The 18,901-nt window shown below is 40.3% G+C and overlaps 2 protein-coding genes and 1 non-coding gene across 8 annotated transcripts in view; 1 reads left to right on the forward strand and 2 right to left on the reverse strand.

Annotated features, from left to right (window-relative positions):
• The window catches only part of LOC109852126 (neurexin-1), a 168,825-nt gene that overhangs the window by 136,535 nt on the left and 13,389 nt on the right, over positions 1 to 18,901 (forward strand). For all 6 annotated transcript variants that reach the window (XM_020422981.1, XM_020422982.1, XM_020422983.1 and 3 more), the window contains 10 exons: positions 588 to 780; positions 1,878 to 2,069; positions 2,913 to 3,056; positions 3,342 to 3,559; positions 5,953 to 6,061; positions 8,782 to 9,104; positions 9,235 to 9,526; positions 13,704 to 13,997; positions 14,526 to 14,704; positions 15,061 to 15,232. In XM_020422981.1, the coding sequence (XP_020278570.1) occupies positions 588 to 780; positions 1,878 to 2,069; positions 2,913 to 3,056; positions 3,342 to 3,559; positions 5,953 to 6,061; positions 8,782 to 9,104; positions 9,235 to 9,526; positions 13,704 to 13,997; positions 14,526 to 14,704; positions 15,061 to 15,232 (2,116 nt within the window). The remainder of the gene's footprint in view (positions 1 to 587; positions 781 to 1,877; positions 2,070 to 2,912; positions 3,057 to 3,341; positions 3,560 to 5,952; positions 6,062 to 8,781; positions 9,105 to 9,234; positions 9,527 to 13,703; positions 13,998 to 14,525; positions 14,705 to 15,060; positions 15,233 to 18,901) is intronic.
• Trnas-cga lies at positions 2,389 to 2,470 on the reverse strand. The gene has a single exon. It is a non-coding gene; the product is annotated as a tRNA-Ser (tRNA).
• On the reverse strand, positions 9,907 to 11,782 carry LOC109852127. Its single transcript, XM_020422988.1, has 3 exons — positions 10,986 to 11,782; positions 10,302 to 10,490; positions 9,907 to 10,202 (listed from the first exon to the last, which is right to left on the reverse strand). The coding sequence occupies exons 1-3, from the start codon at positions 11,258 to 11,260 to the stop codon at positions 10,196 to 10,198; spliced, it is 471 nt and encodes a 156-aa protein (XP_020278577.1). The 5' UTR covers positions 11,261 to 11,782; the 3' UTR covers positions 9,907 to 10,195.

The raw sequence follows: 18,901 nt of genomic DNA on the forward strand, positions 1-18,901 counted from the left end.
CTTTTGTTTTCCAAAAACTCGTCCCGACCGCGACTTCATTGCGGTTTCATTGTCGATGCGCAAATTCGCATGCGTAATAATTTCGATGTACAACAAGCGCCGAGATATCAGCGGTCGAAATTTCGTGGGTCTGAATTTCACGATTATTTTTATTTCTCGCCGCGTTCTCGTGTAATCTTACAATAATTGCTTCGTAAAATATGCTCGTTTGAATTAATACTTTTCTCAATTAAAACTGATCGGAGCGCAAAAAGTAGTTTGACAGCAGTCGCGAACTCTGTCATTTGTTGATAAGGGACAAAGGACGAGGGAGGGAAACGACCAGCGAGAGACCCTGGATTTTGTCACGATGCATCTTCATTTGTGTCTTGTTAATAACGTGTGATACGGACAACGTAAACGATAATAAATCTTCATCTGTCTATCTATCGCAAAACAGAAATTCAATAAATTCCGCGACAATAAGTCGCGCAACGTCCGAGGCGGAAGAAACGCGCGCGCGCGTGCGAAAATAGATTTAACTATTAAAATAATAATATTGTACTTGAAGCGAGAGAATTACATCTACATATGCGATATTATTGCAGCAAGATTTGTTCGCCTTCGAAATTCTCGGAGGTCATATTTATCTGCACGCCGATCTCGGAAGCGGCCCCGTTAAAGTGAGAGCGTCAAAGGCGCGCGTAGACGACGGCGTCTGGCACGATATTTCGTTGAGAAGAGTCGAGAGGGACGGTAGAGTCACCGTCGACACCTTCACAGTCGAATTTCGCACACCAGGTACATAAATCATATAGTTACTTTAAAAGTATTTTTTTGTTTTTTCATAAAAAAAAGTTATTTTTGTCCTTTTCTAAATATATTTAAAAACTGTATTTTTAACACGTACATGTGTGTTTGAATCAGCGATCGTACTTCGGTGTTTCTAATTTTGCAACAACTGTCTGTGAAAAAAAAAAAAAACTATTATCTACACACCCAATAGTTTTCGCTCTCTCGCGAAATCTGTCTGTATTTTTTTTTTCCGAGAAAGTATATTTGATGTTTTTCGAAAATATTTTCTATATAAATTTTTATATCAGCAATACACGCCGCGCCCATATATTTATGCATGTAATAGTCGTTTTTCAGAAATAACTGCCTTACACCGTACACACCGTAGAGTATCTAACGCGACACTCGGCAGATAAGTGTTCTCGAGCGTGTAACTCTGAATTATGAATGGCGCCCGGTCCCGCTGAACCTCGCCGTTTACGTCGGTGGACCGCAATGTCCAGAATTTACTCACTGACCGTGATTAAGTGATAAAGCGCTATGTATGTACGGCCGCAAACGCGACCGATACGATAAAAAGAATTTCAATTTAAGACAGCGACGGTTCATATATTTCTCCAGATAACGGTAACTTAGAGAAAGAGAGAGAGAAAGAGAGAAATGATTGCAAATGTTGTTACGGTGCTTACTGCTTTGTAAGAGTTTTTTCTCTTTCTTGCTTTGCCACGGAAAAGTCGAAACATAGTAAAATCCGATTTGCATAAACACAATAGTATTGTAGCAGTAACAAAACACAAAGATATTCTTTCATAAATTCTTATATTCAAGAGAGAGTTTATTGTTAGAAAATTTTATCGGAAGAGAGTAATATATATATATTTTTTTTATTTTTTTTATTTCTCGTGTCTTTTTCAAAATAAGTTAATTTACTCGCGATGAACAACGCGGGAGGTAAACGATGTGTGAAGCAAAATTTATTCAAGCTTAAGAATCGATTTGAACACGAATGAAAAGTGTGTAATTTTTCTCTGAAAAACAAAAAACTCAAACTACTGATTCGACATGATTTTCAATCAAACGCGTATCAATTACTTCGGTCACAGGCGATTCCACGCAATTAGACTTGGACGGCTTACTATATATCGGCGGCGTGGGCGCGCCATTCGCACCCCTAACCGTTCCGCCTGTTTTGTGGACGGGTGCCCTTCGTCAAGGCTACGTGGGTTGCATGCGGGATCTCGTAATTAATGGACACCCAGTGGACATCGCGGGATACGCACATCAGCAGGATTCTGGTAAGCGGACCGCATTAATCTTCGCGTTTGTACTCGTAAAACGTTTTAAAACAAAAATATTTCTTCCAAGTAAGCGTAATTATTAGCAACAAAGTAACAGTTTTTGTTACGTCGTAATTAATAATTATTGCTCCGCGACAGAAAATGTGAATATGAATTGAAAGAAAAGCTAATTGTTATCACCTTTAAGTTGAAATTGTAATTAGATAAATTATAATCGATTAATATTTCACTGATCCAATTGCACGGAGCACATATGTATTTGTAATTTTTTTAATAGAAAGAATTTTTTCACGTTTTTAGTGAGAAAAAAATTTCACGCTGCGGACAGGATTCGAACCTGTGCGGGCAGAGCCCATCAGATTTCGAGTCTGACTCCTTAACCACTCGGACACCGCAGCTCGCGTATCCTCCCTCTTTTCTCACTGACTTCCTAGAAGTCACCCCGGGTCTTTTCTCTCAGTTTATCGTGTGTTTAATAAGAGTAATGAATATCGCGAACTTTAATTTCAAATGTTTTTATTGTTAGATATATATATATAATTTTTTTTACGTGAAAATATAAAAAAAACTTGTAGTTTATATGAAGACAGTAAATAAATATGAGATGTGTTGCGAGAAAAAGATGTTTAAAACATAAATATACATGTGTTTCAAAAAACAACGATAAAAATATATTTGTTATAAATATTGTATAACGATATATTTCTATTACTACGAATAACAAATTTTTTTTGCGCGATAGTGGAGTGTTTTACTTTCTTATATATCGATTCAAACGAGAGAGTTTTCAATATTTTTCAATATTATATATCTCTCTCTCTTCGCTCATGCATTTTGCAGGTGCGGTCAGACCTGCATGCCCCATTCAACCTGCGCATTGCCCTTCGCAGCCGTGCATGCACGGGGGTCATTGTATCGAAGGGTGGAATCGATTTCATTGCGATTGCACCGGTACCTCTTTTACCGGACCTACTTGTGGCAAAGGTAAAAACATGCGATATGGTTAATTGCGTAAAATATAAGTTTGAGAAGCGCGAGTTTTTCAAGGAAAAATCAGTATTTCTTTTTTAACTGTTAATACGTTTTAAAGAAAAACGTGTGATACAAATTATTTCGCGTTTGTTTATAGAATAAAAATTGTAGATATTGTTCGTACAGCAGCAGCAGAGTAATATTATTACGTTCGTTAGAATAAAAACTTTGTGTACTTTAATACACGTAACAAGTCGAGTTACATGTGTATTTTTTTTTTTTTTTTTTCTATCGCAGACGCGTCGACGTTGCATCTGAACGGCACGCAGCAGATGTCGGCGCTGATGCCGGAGGATTCCAGAACGCAGGCGGAAGAAATTGTCGTGCGATTCAAAACGACGAGGCCGCGCGGTCTTCTGTTGGCGACGAATTTGGATAACTCTCCCGATCGTTTGGAGATTTATCTGGAAGAGGGCAAGGCGCACATGCTGATTCACATCGGCGATCGAGAAAAGGTATAATAACGCGATTTTATTAAAAAAAAACTTGTCTCTTTCACACTATCGGCAAGAATACGCGCGAACCATCCCAATTTAATTTCGAATATCGCGCTAAGTCTAACGCTATTTTATTTTAATTCTTTTTTTTTTTATTTATGTCACTTCTTAAGAACGAACGCGGAAGATGGAGTTTTTGTATTTGAACAATTTCGTTTCGCATGTTAATCTCGCGCGTTCTGTTTGAAGTTAAATGCCATTTATAAGATATATATGTCGCAAATAAGGAAGCGCCGCCGTCGAAAGGGCGAGATATTGAATTTAGCTTGGACAAATTCAATCCACTTAACGTCAACGGAGCGCCCGACTCGTATAAGGACCCGCGTAAGTCCGCGAGGATTTATATTCCCAAAGCATCTTCGACGTGAAGAGAGAGCGTAGATCGTTCTCTCTCTCTCCCTATCTCTCTCTCGCGTTGCGAAGACTACGTCGTCGTGACGTTAACTTAATACGTCACCCGCGGCAGCGTTCCACGTAAATGGCTGGTGGCTTTCTCATCTTCTCCCGTGTAACGGGAATATTCTTTCCGACGGGAACGTCGGATGCAAAACGGTGTAAATACTTTGGACAATTCGCGTTCTCGGATCGACGTGTTTTCTCGTCTCGCTGTTGTTAACTTTTTTTCTTTGCAAAAAAGACCGAAAAGAGGATTTTTAACAGATCGTCGCTTAATTGTCGAACAATTGGAAAGAGTCTCCTTCCCCCGCGTCACGAAGTAACGAAAAGCGCGCCGCTCGTTCGGACGCTTTTTTCCACGTGAAATCGAACGCGTTTCCGAACGCGTCTGGATCTTCGTTCATGCGGAATCTCAAACACACGCTATTTCTTCCCGTGCCTTTGCGCGCACGTGAAAATACACAAGCGATTCTTTCTATCGCAACATTTCCGGTCGAAAGAGCGGTAAATCGCAGACGATTCGATTTCGCAGCAATTTCACTTAGATGTACTAAATAAATATATACATATATGTGTTTTTTACATTCCTCCCTCTTTTCGTCCTCCTCTCTCTTTTGTATTTGTATTAACTTTTACGAGCGCGCGCATTCGATTCTGATATACGCTTGTTGTCACAACTTTTGTCTAATTGGTAACCTCGTAATTTCAAAACCAAATATATAAACAAGTCCGCATACATCATTCATTTAACCGCAATCACAATTGTTGGTAAGTTTAGACGCAATTAGTTACGAAGAGCGGTAATTCGTCGCGGGCGCGCGCGCACGCCCAGCAATGTTATTGCGGTTATGAAACTCCTCTCCTTCAGATATTGCGTTAAGCGACTGTACCCTGAATTAACAATCTTAGGTCGAAGTCATTTGAGACTCTCGCACAAGCGAGTGCGAGGAGAAAACCGACGTATCGCGGTTATGCGGAGCAAAATACGCAAACACGAACACATAAGCGGCGCGCGAACACGTACAAGGCGATGATTCACGGTAATGTTTCAATCTCTGTACGTACAAGATTCGTTAATTAGACGGAATAATTGATACGATAATGCGGCATCGCCAGATACCCCGGTCTCTCCCGACCAATTTCCGCGAGAATTTCTGCAAAGTTCGCGACGAACAAGATTTCTATCCGCGTTGGCTTCCGATCGCGAGCTTGTCCGAAATTTTCAACAATCGATTAAATGTCCTCGGGACATTCGAAGAACGAAAGAACTTGCGCACAAAAGTGGAAGAAATTGTAAATAAATAAAAAAAAAGTGCGTTGGACAAAGTTAAAAAAAAGAAAAAAAACAGGTTTCCTACGTTATTGGAAAAGATGCGTGAACTTGCGGTCAGACGACGAGAAATGCAGAAAATGCGTTTAGCGATTGTTGATATGCGCGTATCGCGCAACAGACGCCGGCATTTGCAATAATACCGACAATAACAATGACGCACAGATGGCATTAGATGACAAACGTGCGTCAGATGTTACACGACGCGCGATATCGTACGTCGCGACAAGGACTGTGTCAGATAGTGACGAGTTGCTCGGATTTATGAGATTTGACCGAATGACAGCCCTATCTCGTACATCGCGAAGTTCATGTATTCCACGTGGTGGTTTATCGATAAATCGAAGACGGGGGGATGACACATTTGTCGTTCGTCGGAATGAAATTTTTACATCTCAAATAGATTAAAAAGAGTTAAGATTATTTTTTTTTTCAAATATATATACACTAAATATGTTGTGTGAAAGAGAAAACTTTTATAAAAAAACAAAAATGTTATCTGTATGTAAAAATAAGACTTTTTTTACAAAAAGAGGATGCGATAAAATATGTTTTTTTTTATCGATAAAGAGATTTTCATTTAAAAAAATCAAACAAGATACAATAATCGTAATTTTGATTTCAGTTAATAGTAGCCGGACAGGGTCTCAACGATGACATGTGGCACACACTGAGATTCTCCAGACGATCCACCATACTCAAGCTTCAAATCGACAATGAACCAGCAGTACGAGGTACGTACGTGTTTAGCTTGAAGTAACGACGTTACGCAACAGAGAGAATGAGTGCGCAACAATATATTTAGAAGTTATCAAAAGTTATGTACTTTATCGGAGTTTTTACACGCGATTATTTATTTGCGATCAAATATCATTTTTTATTGCACAATATTTTATCAATTTTTATTACGCGTGTATTCTTTTTTTTACGTTGCATATAAAAAACGCGCATTTTTTTCTACAAAGATAAAATAACCGTAACCGTGAACGTCTCATTTAATCGATCGAAAAGTTCGAATTGAATTAAAACAAAACAAACAGCGTTTGCGCATCTCAATTACCTGTTTATACGAGATTGTCCTTTGTTGTCCTTTGTTGCGAGTTAGAAATAATATTTATACGCGCCTCTCTCTCTCTCCGCGTAAAATTGCGCGCGCATTAATTACACACATTAGTATACATGATGTGACGAAGTGGTTGGGGGAAAAAAAAAAAAGAAAAAAAAAATAAAAAGCAAAAGAAAGAAAAAAAACCGATGGAAAATTTAAATATCAGACGCAAACTACATTATTAATGCGGTCTTGGAACGAGATGCTGCGGAACGTGCAAAGTGCAGCAAATTGTATGTCGGTACCAGATGCAGAACAGTTGATTGGTTTCGTACAGCAGCGGTGCAGGCGGCGACGTCATCGATCGCAAAATGCAAGGGACAGTCGGAAGAAAACGACAATGCTATTTCAGAATATTGATAATAGAGAGAGAGAGAGAGAGAGAGAGAGAAAAAAAAAGAACGACGAAACAAAAAAAAACAGAGAAAAAAGTTTCAAAAGTGCATTGCAGTTCTTTATGATAAGGAAGGATTGTTATGTTAAAACACAAAGATGGAGAACGCGGGGCAAGATAAAGTTTTAATTTGTTCCGTATCATTAAATGTTTTGCTTTTATCGCGAGCAACGCGTTGAGATGACGTGCATTTTAAGTGAAAATAAGTAATTCCCTCGCCTTGGACAAACGGAGCGCTCCGAAAATCAATTTTTCTTTTTTTTTTATCGCCAAAGCAAAGAAGCGGGTGGAAGGGGGGAGGGTGACAAGAATCGATAAAAGTGCGCGGCGGATTGTTTTAACCGATGAGTTTTAAATTCGCGCACACACGTCGGAAGTCGTTTGAGCGGTAAGTTTTCTTGTCACACATCGGGAAGCACTTTGCACGTCGTATCGATTGCGCCTCGGCTCTGGCCGAGAATCCTTATACACATTGTATGCACGCGCACGTTCGAACTTCTCGGCGCGCGAGAGACGTTCTCGCGAGAACGCGTAATATCGTATTTCACAAAATCCCTATTTAACATAAATATCTCGCAGAGGCTTCGGAAAATTTCGCGTCTCAAAAGTTCTCGTGTCTCGTGAAAAAGAAAAATCAAGAAAAGTAAAAACACACGCGTTGTTAATATGTCGCGCGAGAAAATGCGCAAAGAGACAAAGACGAAACAAATATATACCAGAAGGATCTTCAATCCTTCCTTCCGTTTCTTCTGATAATGTTGCTTCACTTTCTTACATCTGTTTGTTTTATCGAGCGACATCTTTCGAAAATTTCCTTCCCGTCCTGGCGCAAAGTTATTTTTTCCAATCGCGCTCGAAACCAAGACCGTCGATTTTTCACTGTTTACGCCCGCGATTCGTTGGTGGTCACATATTATTTACGAGCGTTAGATATCGGGAGAGAGAGCCTAGGTAGGCGGTCCCATCGATTTCCCGACATCCGGCGGACGGATTACAAATCGCGGGCATGCAAATGCGGTTTTTATCAAACACAACTCCTCGAAATGCTCTTCGCGCCGCCGTCGCCGGTTCTGGGAAAAGTGCAATCCTGAATTGGCGATGAAGCCAGGCACACGTACGCGGCGCATCCACGGGCGGCACTTTTCGCGGCGCTTCGAGTATAAAGTAAATTATAACCGGCGCGATATTCCATTTGCGGTAAATGCTTCGCGAAAATTTCTTTGACGCGCGATTTGTGTAAAAAAAAACAAAAACAAAAAATATAATAATCAATATTTAAATAGAAAAATCGCGAGTATTAATAAAAAGTGCGAATAGCGTTTTATACTTGTAATAACTTTTTTTTTTTTGTTTTTTATTCTCTCTCTCATATCAAAAACAGATGATATTTCTATCGAATCAAATGCTGCAATTGAGCGTATATCGGTTATATCGGTCTTTTATATAATCGCGATACAATTCGCACGTTTTTGCTTTCAACAAACCAGCAGTTCGATACCGGTCTTCTCTACGTGTATCATGTACCGGTTAACGTGAAACAGCCACCCACGCAAAACTGTCTTTCGACTCGCCCTATTAAACGGCAAGCGCCCGGCGCAATATTGAATTAGTTACCAATAGCCTAAATTGCAGGAGCGCCTGTACAGGCCTTTGCCTCGGTGCAATCGATCCCCGAGACATGGATAATTGTTCGCATAGCGAGAAACGCTAGTTTCCAACGTAGTTTAACTTTGTTTGGATGATAAATTCTCTCGATATCTACCAACTTCTCTCGCGAACGTTTTAAAGAGCGGTCTTTAATTTAATTTCAATCGCAATTAATATATTCACACGGGGGCGTTGTTTATTAACGCCCGTCTGAATGTTTGTATATATTATATTAATTTAAGAATTATAATCCTTGAAACTGTGAGACGAACTCTCTGTGTTTTTGTTGTTGCGTCGAAATGCAGAGGAGACGCAGCTGGGAAAGCAGGGCATTTTGGAATTTCGCACTCTTCACGTGGGCGGATATCTACACGCGAACGAGGACATACCGCACTTCGTGGGTCAATTGCAGCAGATCTGGTTCAACGGATATCCGTATTTGGAGATCGCTCGCAGCGCTGGCAATCATCAGACCTCGCATCAAGGCGTAACGCCCATCATCAGAGTAACCGGCAAATTCGGGAAGAGAAACCATCCGGTTCATCATCCGGTTACCTTCACGTCCAAACACACGTTCGTCGGGCTTCCGGTGCTCAAGGCATACGTGGAAACCAATATCTACTTTCAGGTAGAGCGGAAACCGATTTCCCTAAATCCCGGATTTTTGATCCGGTGCATGTTGAAAAATAGTTTCGTCAAAATTGCAAAAAACTCGTCTCACACGTCGGTCTCTTGTTTTTTTTTTTTCTCTTTTTCAGTTCAAAACGCGCGAAGCGAACGGCCTGATTCTTTACAACGGCGGGAGAGAGCACGACTTCATTGCGATCGAGTTGGTTAGCGGACACGTGCACTACACATTCGACCTGGGCGACGGACCCGTCAGGATCAGAGACACGTCCAAGTTGAAATTAAACGACGGCAAATGGCACGCCGTCAGCATCGGCAGACCCGCTCCGAAGAGGCACACCCTCGCTGTGGACGATCACGTGACCGCCGTCAACAGCCAGGGCAGTAACGAGAATCTCGATCTCGATGGAATTTTGTACATAGGTGAGTGTGGGAGGATGGAGAGACTAGGGAATATATAGAAATACACACACGCTGAGAAAAAAAAAAAACGCGAGTTATTCGCAGAAGAACGTGATTGCCGAGAATTCAGTTCATTGTTTAACAGCGCTGTGACACGTTTTCGTTAGCTTGCGCGCGCGAACATTCCTTGAAAATATATTGCCCCCTCCTCCCCTCTCTCTAACATTTCATTAATTCAACATTACACGTGTCACATTTCGTAGTTATATGAAAATCTGAGCGCCGCGTATAGTTTCCTTTATTTAACGCGCCCGTAATTGCGTGTGGCAGTACAATTAATTAGGATTCCGTTCGACAATTTCACCCACGGAGATATTATTACAATAAAATAACACAGCGTGTGCCCGATATTAATTTAATTTAATTAGCCAGTCATAATTTACATCTGCAATCCGTTTATTGTATAAGTTAAACACGTAATTTATGTATTGGATTCTTAATTAGTTTAATGAATTATTAATCATAGTTTATACCGTAGCTTATCGTATTTGTTTTGTCAAAATCTATTTGAAAACTTTGAATCGAAAGGAGAGAGAAATAGGAAACGTTTACTGTTTTGTGCGATGATCATCGCGTGGATCTTCATCTTCACGCAGGACGCACATTTGTCAGCTCCTTTCGTCTTTTACGTTACTCTCTGTGAAGAAACAATTGCGTTTATGTAGCGCACAGATTGAAACGTACTTCGGGGTTTTTTGCAAAATCAGATAATCGTTAAGCAAAAATAACAACTCACAGTCGCTCTCTGCATATGTTATTCGAGTCCGGTGCGTATCCGTCGGCACAGTGTATGGGCGGATCGATAATGTTCCTTGATTCGAATGACGGATTTCCTTTGTTTTTCTCAACGTCAACACGATTTCCTGAGTCGGGAGTTTTCGTTATTTTGTAGTCGGTCGTGGACGGTTTCTTCGCCGCGATTTCTCTAATCGATTCATGATAAAAAAAAAAAAAAACAATCGTATAAAATTTACAGATTGTTATGACACATCGATTCGGGCATTTGCGAAGCGAACACACCGTGCGTTTGAGAGCATGAGGTGAATGTCGCAATGGCCGAACGTTTTATTAAAAAAAAATTATTATTAAATTAATTATTAAATTATTTTATTAATTATATTAAATTATCAAATTATGTTTGCTAAAGAAATTAATTATTGGATGTAAATAATTAATTGTAACAATTCTCAATGTTTTAAATATTTTTTAAGATATTTTCTAGAGATGTATTTTTCATTGTTTTAGTTTTTAACTTTACAAATATTTTGTCAATAATTTATTTCTTTAATAAATGACTGACCGACCGGGTCGGCATCACAATTATTCTAAATGAATTTTTTAACTGTTGTTAAAAATATTGTTCTTCACACAAATCGTCACGCTACAATGGTTTGCTAACGTCATTGTTTATTATACGTACTCGTAATGTTGGTTCGAGTATTTATACTCGTTGCTGTACGCCCAGTTCTGGTCCGGCGAAACGTGACCTTTCAGCATGTAGATTTGCACTTGCGGCGCTTTCAATGCGGGATTATGCACCGTTCTCCACGCGTTCGTTACATCTTGCCAAGTAGTGCTCATTGGCGAAAGCCGCACAATCAACAATCCTTGCGTTCGACGGATCGGTTGCCATGTCGGGAAACAGCGAACCAACGATATCAGCATGGTGTAAAAGAGAAAATCGCATAGACGCATGATGATTGTTGATTCTTTTTTTTTTTTTTTTTTTTCCGACTGATCGATCAAAACACTCTCGTGTGTTAATCTCTCTCGTGATTTTGCCACGCGCTTCGTCACTGGTTTTTACGTCTCGTTATCGCACGCGTACAACTCGAACACTTTTGTTTGTCACGTAAGAGGAAAACACAAATTATTGACGATCTTGAACAAAATAACGCACTTAGAACGCGCGTTTCGATTTCGTGTGTATTTTCGATGATGGCGTATACACGACTGTTTGAAGCGCGATATCATCAGCCGCTTCTATAAGTCCGGCAAAGCCGACATATCCGGTTGTTCGGCCGCAGCGCGCGCGACCGCAAATATAAGATTAAATTTTGTAAGAGGTCGGTCGAGCTTATTGCGGCGATTAATGCGATTTAGTGACAGTTCGATAAGTATATGCCGTGATAAACGATATAATTGATAAGAGCGAGTTGGGATTTCATTCGTTGAAAGCGCGACACGCTTTCACAATTAGATGTGGATTAATTCGCTTCCTCTCTCTCTCTCTCTCTCTCTCTCTCTCTCTCTCTCTCTCTCTCTCTCTCTCTTTCATTGTGCATTATCAGTAATTTATTAGTTCAGATTTAATTAGTCTTACGACTTTACGGAATTATCCGATTTTTGTTCCTCAAACATTACACAAAGATTACAACCAAATTAATTGATAATTAATTGCACAAAGATGTTTTAATTGTGTTTACATTTTGTTAATATATTTGGATTTGAATTTGTTCTTTTTTAATTATGTAACTCTTTTTTCACAGCACGTAACTTTTTAATATACATCTTTGGTGACGTAATGGTTTTTTCTTTGCGCTTCAAACCGTACGGTCAATTCGAAGGCCGGAACATGAATTGCGCGAAGACGTCGCGGGACGATTAAAATTTTTTTCTTATCTCTACGTAAGCGTGTGGAGAATAGTTTTCGCACGGACAACAATTATATCAACGCGATTAAAAGATACTGCTGGTGTGAGGAATATTGATCGATTTTATCTTTGTAATTCACGTAGGAGAATCTATTCCAGCTATCTGCCGGTTATTTTGTTATCTATGAAATTGCGCTTACGCAAGACAGCGTCGCAGTTAGAACGGAAGAGGTAATGATTCATTAATTGACGTTTCTAACAGCTTGTTTGGTAATTTCGCGCCCACATCTTTGTGGATGCTTCCACGCAAGTGACGCAAATGTCGTTGGGAAGAGTTTATACGACATTTTAATTTTTACGACGCTTTTCGAATTTTGACGCAGATGGGTCGACGATTAATTTACGCAAATAATAAAATTACGTCAGTCGCGCCCGTCAGACGGCATGGCGAAAGAACAACGACAATGACGATATTTGCATTTCTAATTGCGTCGGTACGCTGTATCAAATTCGACGTGCGTGTAGATATGTACATACATTGTATATCTGACGACACGATCTGAAATTCAGAATTAGCATTGCGCTATGAATCACCGTTGATTAGGTTTCCCCCCCCCCATCGCGGTCCTATCGGTTTCCGCCGCTAGTAATTCGTTAATAAATTTATCGGCCATCCCCCGGTCAATGCCGGGCATAAATTAGCAAATCTGTCGGCAATTATTCTTCAATTGCGTGTGTAAATTCGCGCGGGATCGGGGTACAACGGATCTTCTTCTCCGCGTGCTTACCGAATCCCCGCGCGAATGAGTTCGCGAATAACGGGCCGAAAATCTTTCTCGCGCTTCTTCTCGCGATCGATTTCGACGCGTCGTTTTTCTTCGAAATTATTATTGTCTCGTAATAAGATATTATTTTTTGTTTTCAATGTGTTTTTTTTCTTTTCCTCGCAATTTGTGGTCTCTCTCGGTGATCAAGTGCGAATGAAAATGAGAGATTGAGTCTGCGGCGCGCGTTTCGGAGCACTTCGTGTACATACGCGCCCAAGTGATTTAATGTGCGACCGACACGGATGACTTGTGAGATTTTCGTAAGCGTGTAATCTCGCAGAATTTGCGGCCGGGATCGATCTGCGTACGGACGCGCGCAATCCCGTCTCGAGCAGACGTCGCGCGCGACTGCGAGAGTTGGCGAGAGATAATTTTAATTTAACCAGCTTCTATTGTTTCATCGCAAAACGAAGATCTCTCTCTTTCTCTCTCTCTCCGTCCCTCTTTCCTTTTCTCCTCAGAATAAGAATGTTTTTAATAAATAATGAAAATTGTATTCTATTTATTTTTATTGTCGGTCATTCGGTCCTCGAACGCATGTCTGTGTACAAATAAATCAACAACATTTCAATCGATAATTAGACATTTTTGAGATGTCCCTCTCTTTCCGTTTTTTCGAAACAAAAATATAACACACACCTCAGATAACATTTTCAATAATGTTCCACGGAGGAATATTAAAAAGCGAATGAGAAATGGACGTGTTCTTTATTTCAGGCGGAGTTGAAAAGACGCAGTACGGCCAATTACCAAAGGAGATAATGAGCCGTCACGGATTCGAGGGATGTCTGGCGTCATTGGATCTTAGCGGTGAGAGCACCGATCTTATTAGCGACGCCGTGGTGCCGAGCGCGCTCGTCATTACCGGATGTGATGTTTTCACCAACGTACATCCGGGAAAGAAGTGCACGCACGATCTCTGCGCGAATCACGGCACGTGCGTGCAGCAGTGGAACAGCTACACGTGCGATTGCGACATGACGAGTTTCACCGGACCGACTTGCAACGATGGTAATGAAAAAAAAAAAAAAAAAAAAAAAGAGATGCAAATAATACACACTGTGCATTTTTTTTCTTCATCTATTGTTTCCCTTATCTCCATCAAAATTTCACGTTTATTTATTTAAACGCCGCGGTTGAAATTTTATATATTGTACAAATTTTTTGTTTGGTTTTACACGTCAATTAATATTTGCACAAGTATATACAAACTACTTACTGTGCTCGTTTATCAGCAAAAAAAATATTGTTTGTTAACAAACAACAAATGCTCAATTTCGCTGTTTGCGTCGAGTTCCGCGCATAATAACGGAATTATCTATAACGAAGTTAAGCGAAGTTGAAGCTGTGTTTATTGGATAACCTTGTAACGCGTTGCAGACGCATTGCAATAGTGTGAAACTATTTCACAGTACCGGACGAAGCTAGAACAATTTTTTTTTTTGTTTTTATTTTAGAAAGTTCACCGCGATAATATCGAAAAGCCGGAGCTACTACGTCATTTTTAATGTCGGAAATGTGTGTTTCTGTCCTCCACAGAGGCTGTCGCTTACGAGTTCGGACCCGGCAGAGGAATAATTACGTACACGTATCCAGCCGATCGTCGACCGGAAATGAAAAGGGACACTGTGGCTTTGGGTTTCGTCACCGGAGTCAGCGATGCCGTGCTACTTAGAATAGAATCCGCGTCGAGCAATGATTATCTCGAGATTGAAATTGTTAGTAAACAGATGCAAACTGAGTAACCGTATATCCAAGTAATTGAGGAACTAACGTGCAATTGTGCGCCAAAATAGAGATACATACGTAGATTCAATTTCTTGCACACAAAAGCACTTTTTTTTTTAATCAGTGTTACATACATTCAATTAAATTTACGTTTACGAAAACGCGATAAATTTTGAAAGTGATAGACCGAAAAAAATTAAAAACACGCATACATCACGTGCTTCTGTTAAATAAAAAAAAAAGAGAGAAAAGTCACGCCGTGTGTGTGACGCATAAATCTCGAAAGTTATTAAATGTTGCGCCGCGGCAATACAGACGGCAGTAATATTATTCATTTATGTCGCAGGTGGAAGGCAACGTGTTCGCGGTTTACAACATGGGCACCAACGACCATCCAATCGGCGAAGTCGGCGTAAAAGTTAACGACAACCAGTATCACGTAGTTAGATTTACCAGGACGGGACCGAACAGCACGTTACAGGTCGACGACTACAATCTGCAGTCCAATCATCCATCCGGTAAGCACCGCGCGCACACATTGTGTATGTGTGTGTATGTGTGTGTTACGCCATTGTGTGTTATCAAAGAAAATAATATTATAGGTGCCCGTCACAAATATATCTTTGTTTAGTTTTTTTTATTGCCCCTATTGTAAGTTATCGATGTAATGATATCTGTCGTTAAAAGTTTTTTTTTTTTATTACGCGCGCGATAAGAGACCGTTATCTTTATCTGCGAGATGTTCGCGTTCACACTTTTGAGACCTCTGTTTTCCGAACGCTGTTGTATATCTACTTCACGATATACGTCGAGCACCTTAATCGCGCGTATCTTTTTATAGATTTGCTACACGTTTAATGACACATCGAGCGTGTGCGTACGTCTTTCGACGCGTTGTTTATCGACGTGTCGAATGAAAATTTAATATCACGTCGATTTATTTTATTAACAGCGTCATCTTCCGATTTACGTTTCCTCGTTCGACTCGGTCGTGATACCACGAGAGAGAGGAGAATTGGACAAAACTCGCGCGTAAATAAGAATTGTGAAAAAAAAAAAAAAAAAAAACTAAGAAATATTGTACGAGATCGTGCGCATTTGATCGCGCGGAAACGATCCGGACGCTTCGGGATCCGGCGGCAGACTGCGACGAGGGTTCCGACGAGATTCTCTTTTATGGTGGTGTCGATCGTTGACCCATCGTTCTCACCATGGGAAACGACCTTGATCGGCCATTCACAAGACTGAGCTATTGTCTCAAGGTTTTTTTTCCTGCACAGATAAAGACCTCTGACACGCTCTCACAGAAAGTTATCTCGTGTGTGTGTGTGTGTGTGTGTGTGTAACTCACCGAGATAAATATTGAGAAGGATCATATTTTCACGAAGTCACAATTGCTCGAAATTACACTTCGCGAAGGTGTTAGACGTAAAAATCTTCGCGAATTAACTATGCAATAAAGTTCTCTTCTCGCTACATGATGTCGTGAGAGAGTATCAATATTTCGTTTTATTATCTGGCGTGTTGTTTGATAACGAACAAACGAGCTGATGTCACATCGTGAGAAATTAATCTTAAATTAGAATTTATACTTCGTCGTGAACGTCGCGCTATGTACAATCTATAAATTTTAGATTCTAATTAAAATAACCTGGATAGAATTCTAAAATATGCGTATTTTATTTTTTTATTTCTCGCAAGTTCGTCCGAGAGAAAGAGACAAAGAAAGAGAGAGAGAGAGAGAGAGAGAGAGAGAGAGAGAGAGAGAGAGAGAGAGAGAGAGAGAGAGAGAGAGAGAGAGAGAGAGAGAGAGAGAGAGAGAGACACAGATGTACGGAAGAAAATTAATTAAAATAAACGCGAACATTGCAACGCAGCAAAATGCGATCGATCTCGGATAATGTAAATTAATTTGAAGAGACGCGTTTTGCGAAAAGAGAAGAGAATGTTTGCGGTGAGCATCATGTATTTAATTAGTAAATGACAAAGCGGTATTCCTATTTTCCGTGTACAATTAATTTTATAATGTCACCCGTATATCACCGTAGAAATTGCATTTGTTGGCCCTGTGGGAGGGAGGGGGGAGAGGAGAGGAGGGGGAAGCGCGCGTTAATATAATTAAGTGCCTCGCTTAACTTAATTACATTACTCTCAAATATTGTTTATATCCTATTATATAATAGACTCACACTCCCTATGTAATTTAAACTTTCGACTCTTTCGCTTTACACGCAAATTACAAATTAATATGATGTCAAAATTTTCCGCGTGTTTTTTTCTTTTCACTACTTTTGTAAATATGTAGATTTCTGAGTGTGTGTATTTTTTTCTCTCTCTCTCTCTATTTCTCTTGTTTTTCTCTTCAGTCCGAACAAAATTTAAATATTTTATCAGGTGGATAATAAAATTTATAATATTTAAAATTCAAATATTTTATTAATTAAATAAATAATATTGCATTGATGCACTTACTAAGTATTTTTACGGCGGTCGGATTAAGATTTTCATAATCGATCATCACATTTTCTCACTTAGATTTATTTCGCCGTGTAATATCAGATGGTGGCGCTCGTACATTCACGCACTGATATTAATTACGCGATGCGGCGCATATTGCACATAATGTACTACGTTGCACTCGTTTTCCCGAAATTTATTGTCGACTAATGCGCGATGCATTTTCATATGTGGGCGAGCTCTTCGGTCCCGCGAGTGTCATTTACGCACTGCGAAATGTCCGCAAACGCGCTCATAATAATACACGCTTAAAATTCTGACGAATATATTTCGCCCGAATCTTCCACTCTTCGCAACGCGATAAGTAACGTAATTAATTAAAACCCGGACGTGTGTAAGCGCACACACGTTTCGCGATAACTTTCTGACTCATTTTTAATAAAAACTCGTCGTAGTCTTTTTATTCGTCAAGACCGTGAGTAAATTTGAGAAGAGAAAACGTTTTAAAAAAATTTATCGCGAAACAATTAATTCACCAATTAATTCCGAATAACGTCTATGTAAAGTAGTTCGCTTTAGAAAAGCTCCCGTTAGAAGAGACTCGAGTTTAGGCAAATGACGTAAACCTCAGCGGCAGCGTCTTCCGAGATTCGCGCATTTTTATTGTTTTCGATTCTTGCAAAAATTCTCGCGGAAATAGCTTTTTCGTGAGTGATGCGCTCGCCCCGTGCGATCCTCCCTTGTGCGTGGGTCTCACACGAGCCGCAACGAGAGAGGAGAATCCTCTTTGTAGTTTCTGCTGCTCTGCTTCATATGCAGAAGGTCGACGGAAGGCTTCTTGCTCCTTGCGTCCGCACGTGCATTCTCTCTCACGCGAATAATCCGACGTGGTTGGCTTGTTGAAACAATAACCGGGGGAAGTATTTCAGATTATCAACACGTCGAGGGATACGCATCTACAACGCCTAGTGAACCAGAGAGATTAGACCAGTTCCAAAGGGACGTTCGATAAGTTAGCGATATCGATCGATCGGAGAGAGCGCGAGCTCCGAAAAGTGTATACTGTCGTGTTTTAATTCTCACGCTGTGATTTTCACATATTTCGAATATACGAGCTTTCGTTACGCTCGTTGATCTTCGTCAAGCCCGCGTGTTTCTTCTTCTAGATCTCTGACGTCCTAATACTTGATCGACGGAATTTGACCATGGGCGAGAATCGTTCTCACGCTTTAAAGCGGAAGATCGCGCGCGGCGTCCTCGACCGACGAGCCCGTCCTTCGATTCACGGCCCGCCGAGAAGGGTCGTGAGAGGGTTCGAACCTTCGAGACCTCCTTCGCGATTTTCCCTTCGCGCGCTACGGTATATAGACGAAGACCTTTGAACCCGTAGAATTTTCTGTCGATAATTCTGAGCGCAGGGAGCAGAGCCGGGATTCCCGCTGAGAGTGTCACGCAAAAATAATCACCCTTCTCCACCGCGTATCAAAGATACTCGAAAATTCTTTTCTCGGAGAAAAGAGACAACTGTCGAAAGATTTTTGCAATCTTTTCAATAGTGTTCTCTCCGACTTTGAATTTTTTTTCTTATTATTTTAGAACAACAATAGGAGAAAAGTCTTCTCTCCCTGCTTTCTGATTTTTGTTTAAATGTCTTTGCACAAAAGCGCGTTCTGTATATTCCGGGCGAGTTTTCTCCGACAACAATCCGAGGAGTGTCAAAGTTCTCGGAA

Source organism: Pseudomyrmex gracilis, unplaced genomic scaffold (genome assembly GCF_002006095.1).
Source record: "Pseudomyrmex gracilis isolate BER0280 unplaced genomic scaffold, ASM200609v1 scaffold_24, whole genome shotgun sequence".
Taxonomy (NCBI): domain Eukaryota; kingdom Metazoa; phylum Arthropoda; class Insecta; order Hymenoptera; family Formicidae; genus Pseudomyrmex; species Pseudomyrmex gracilis.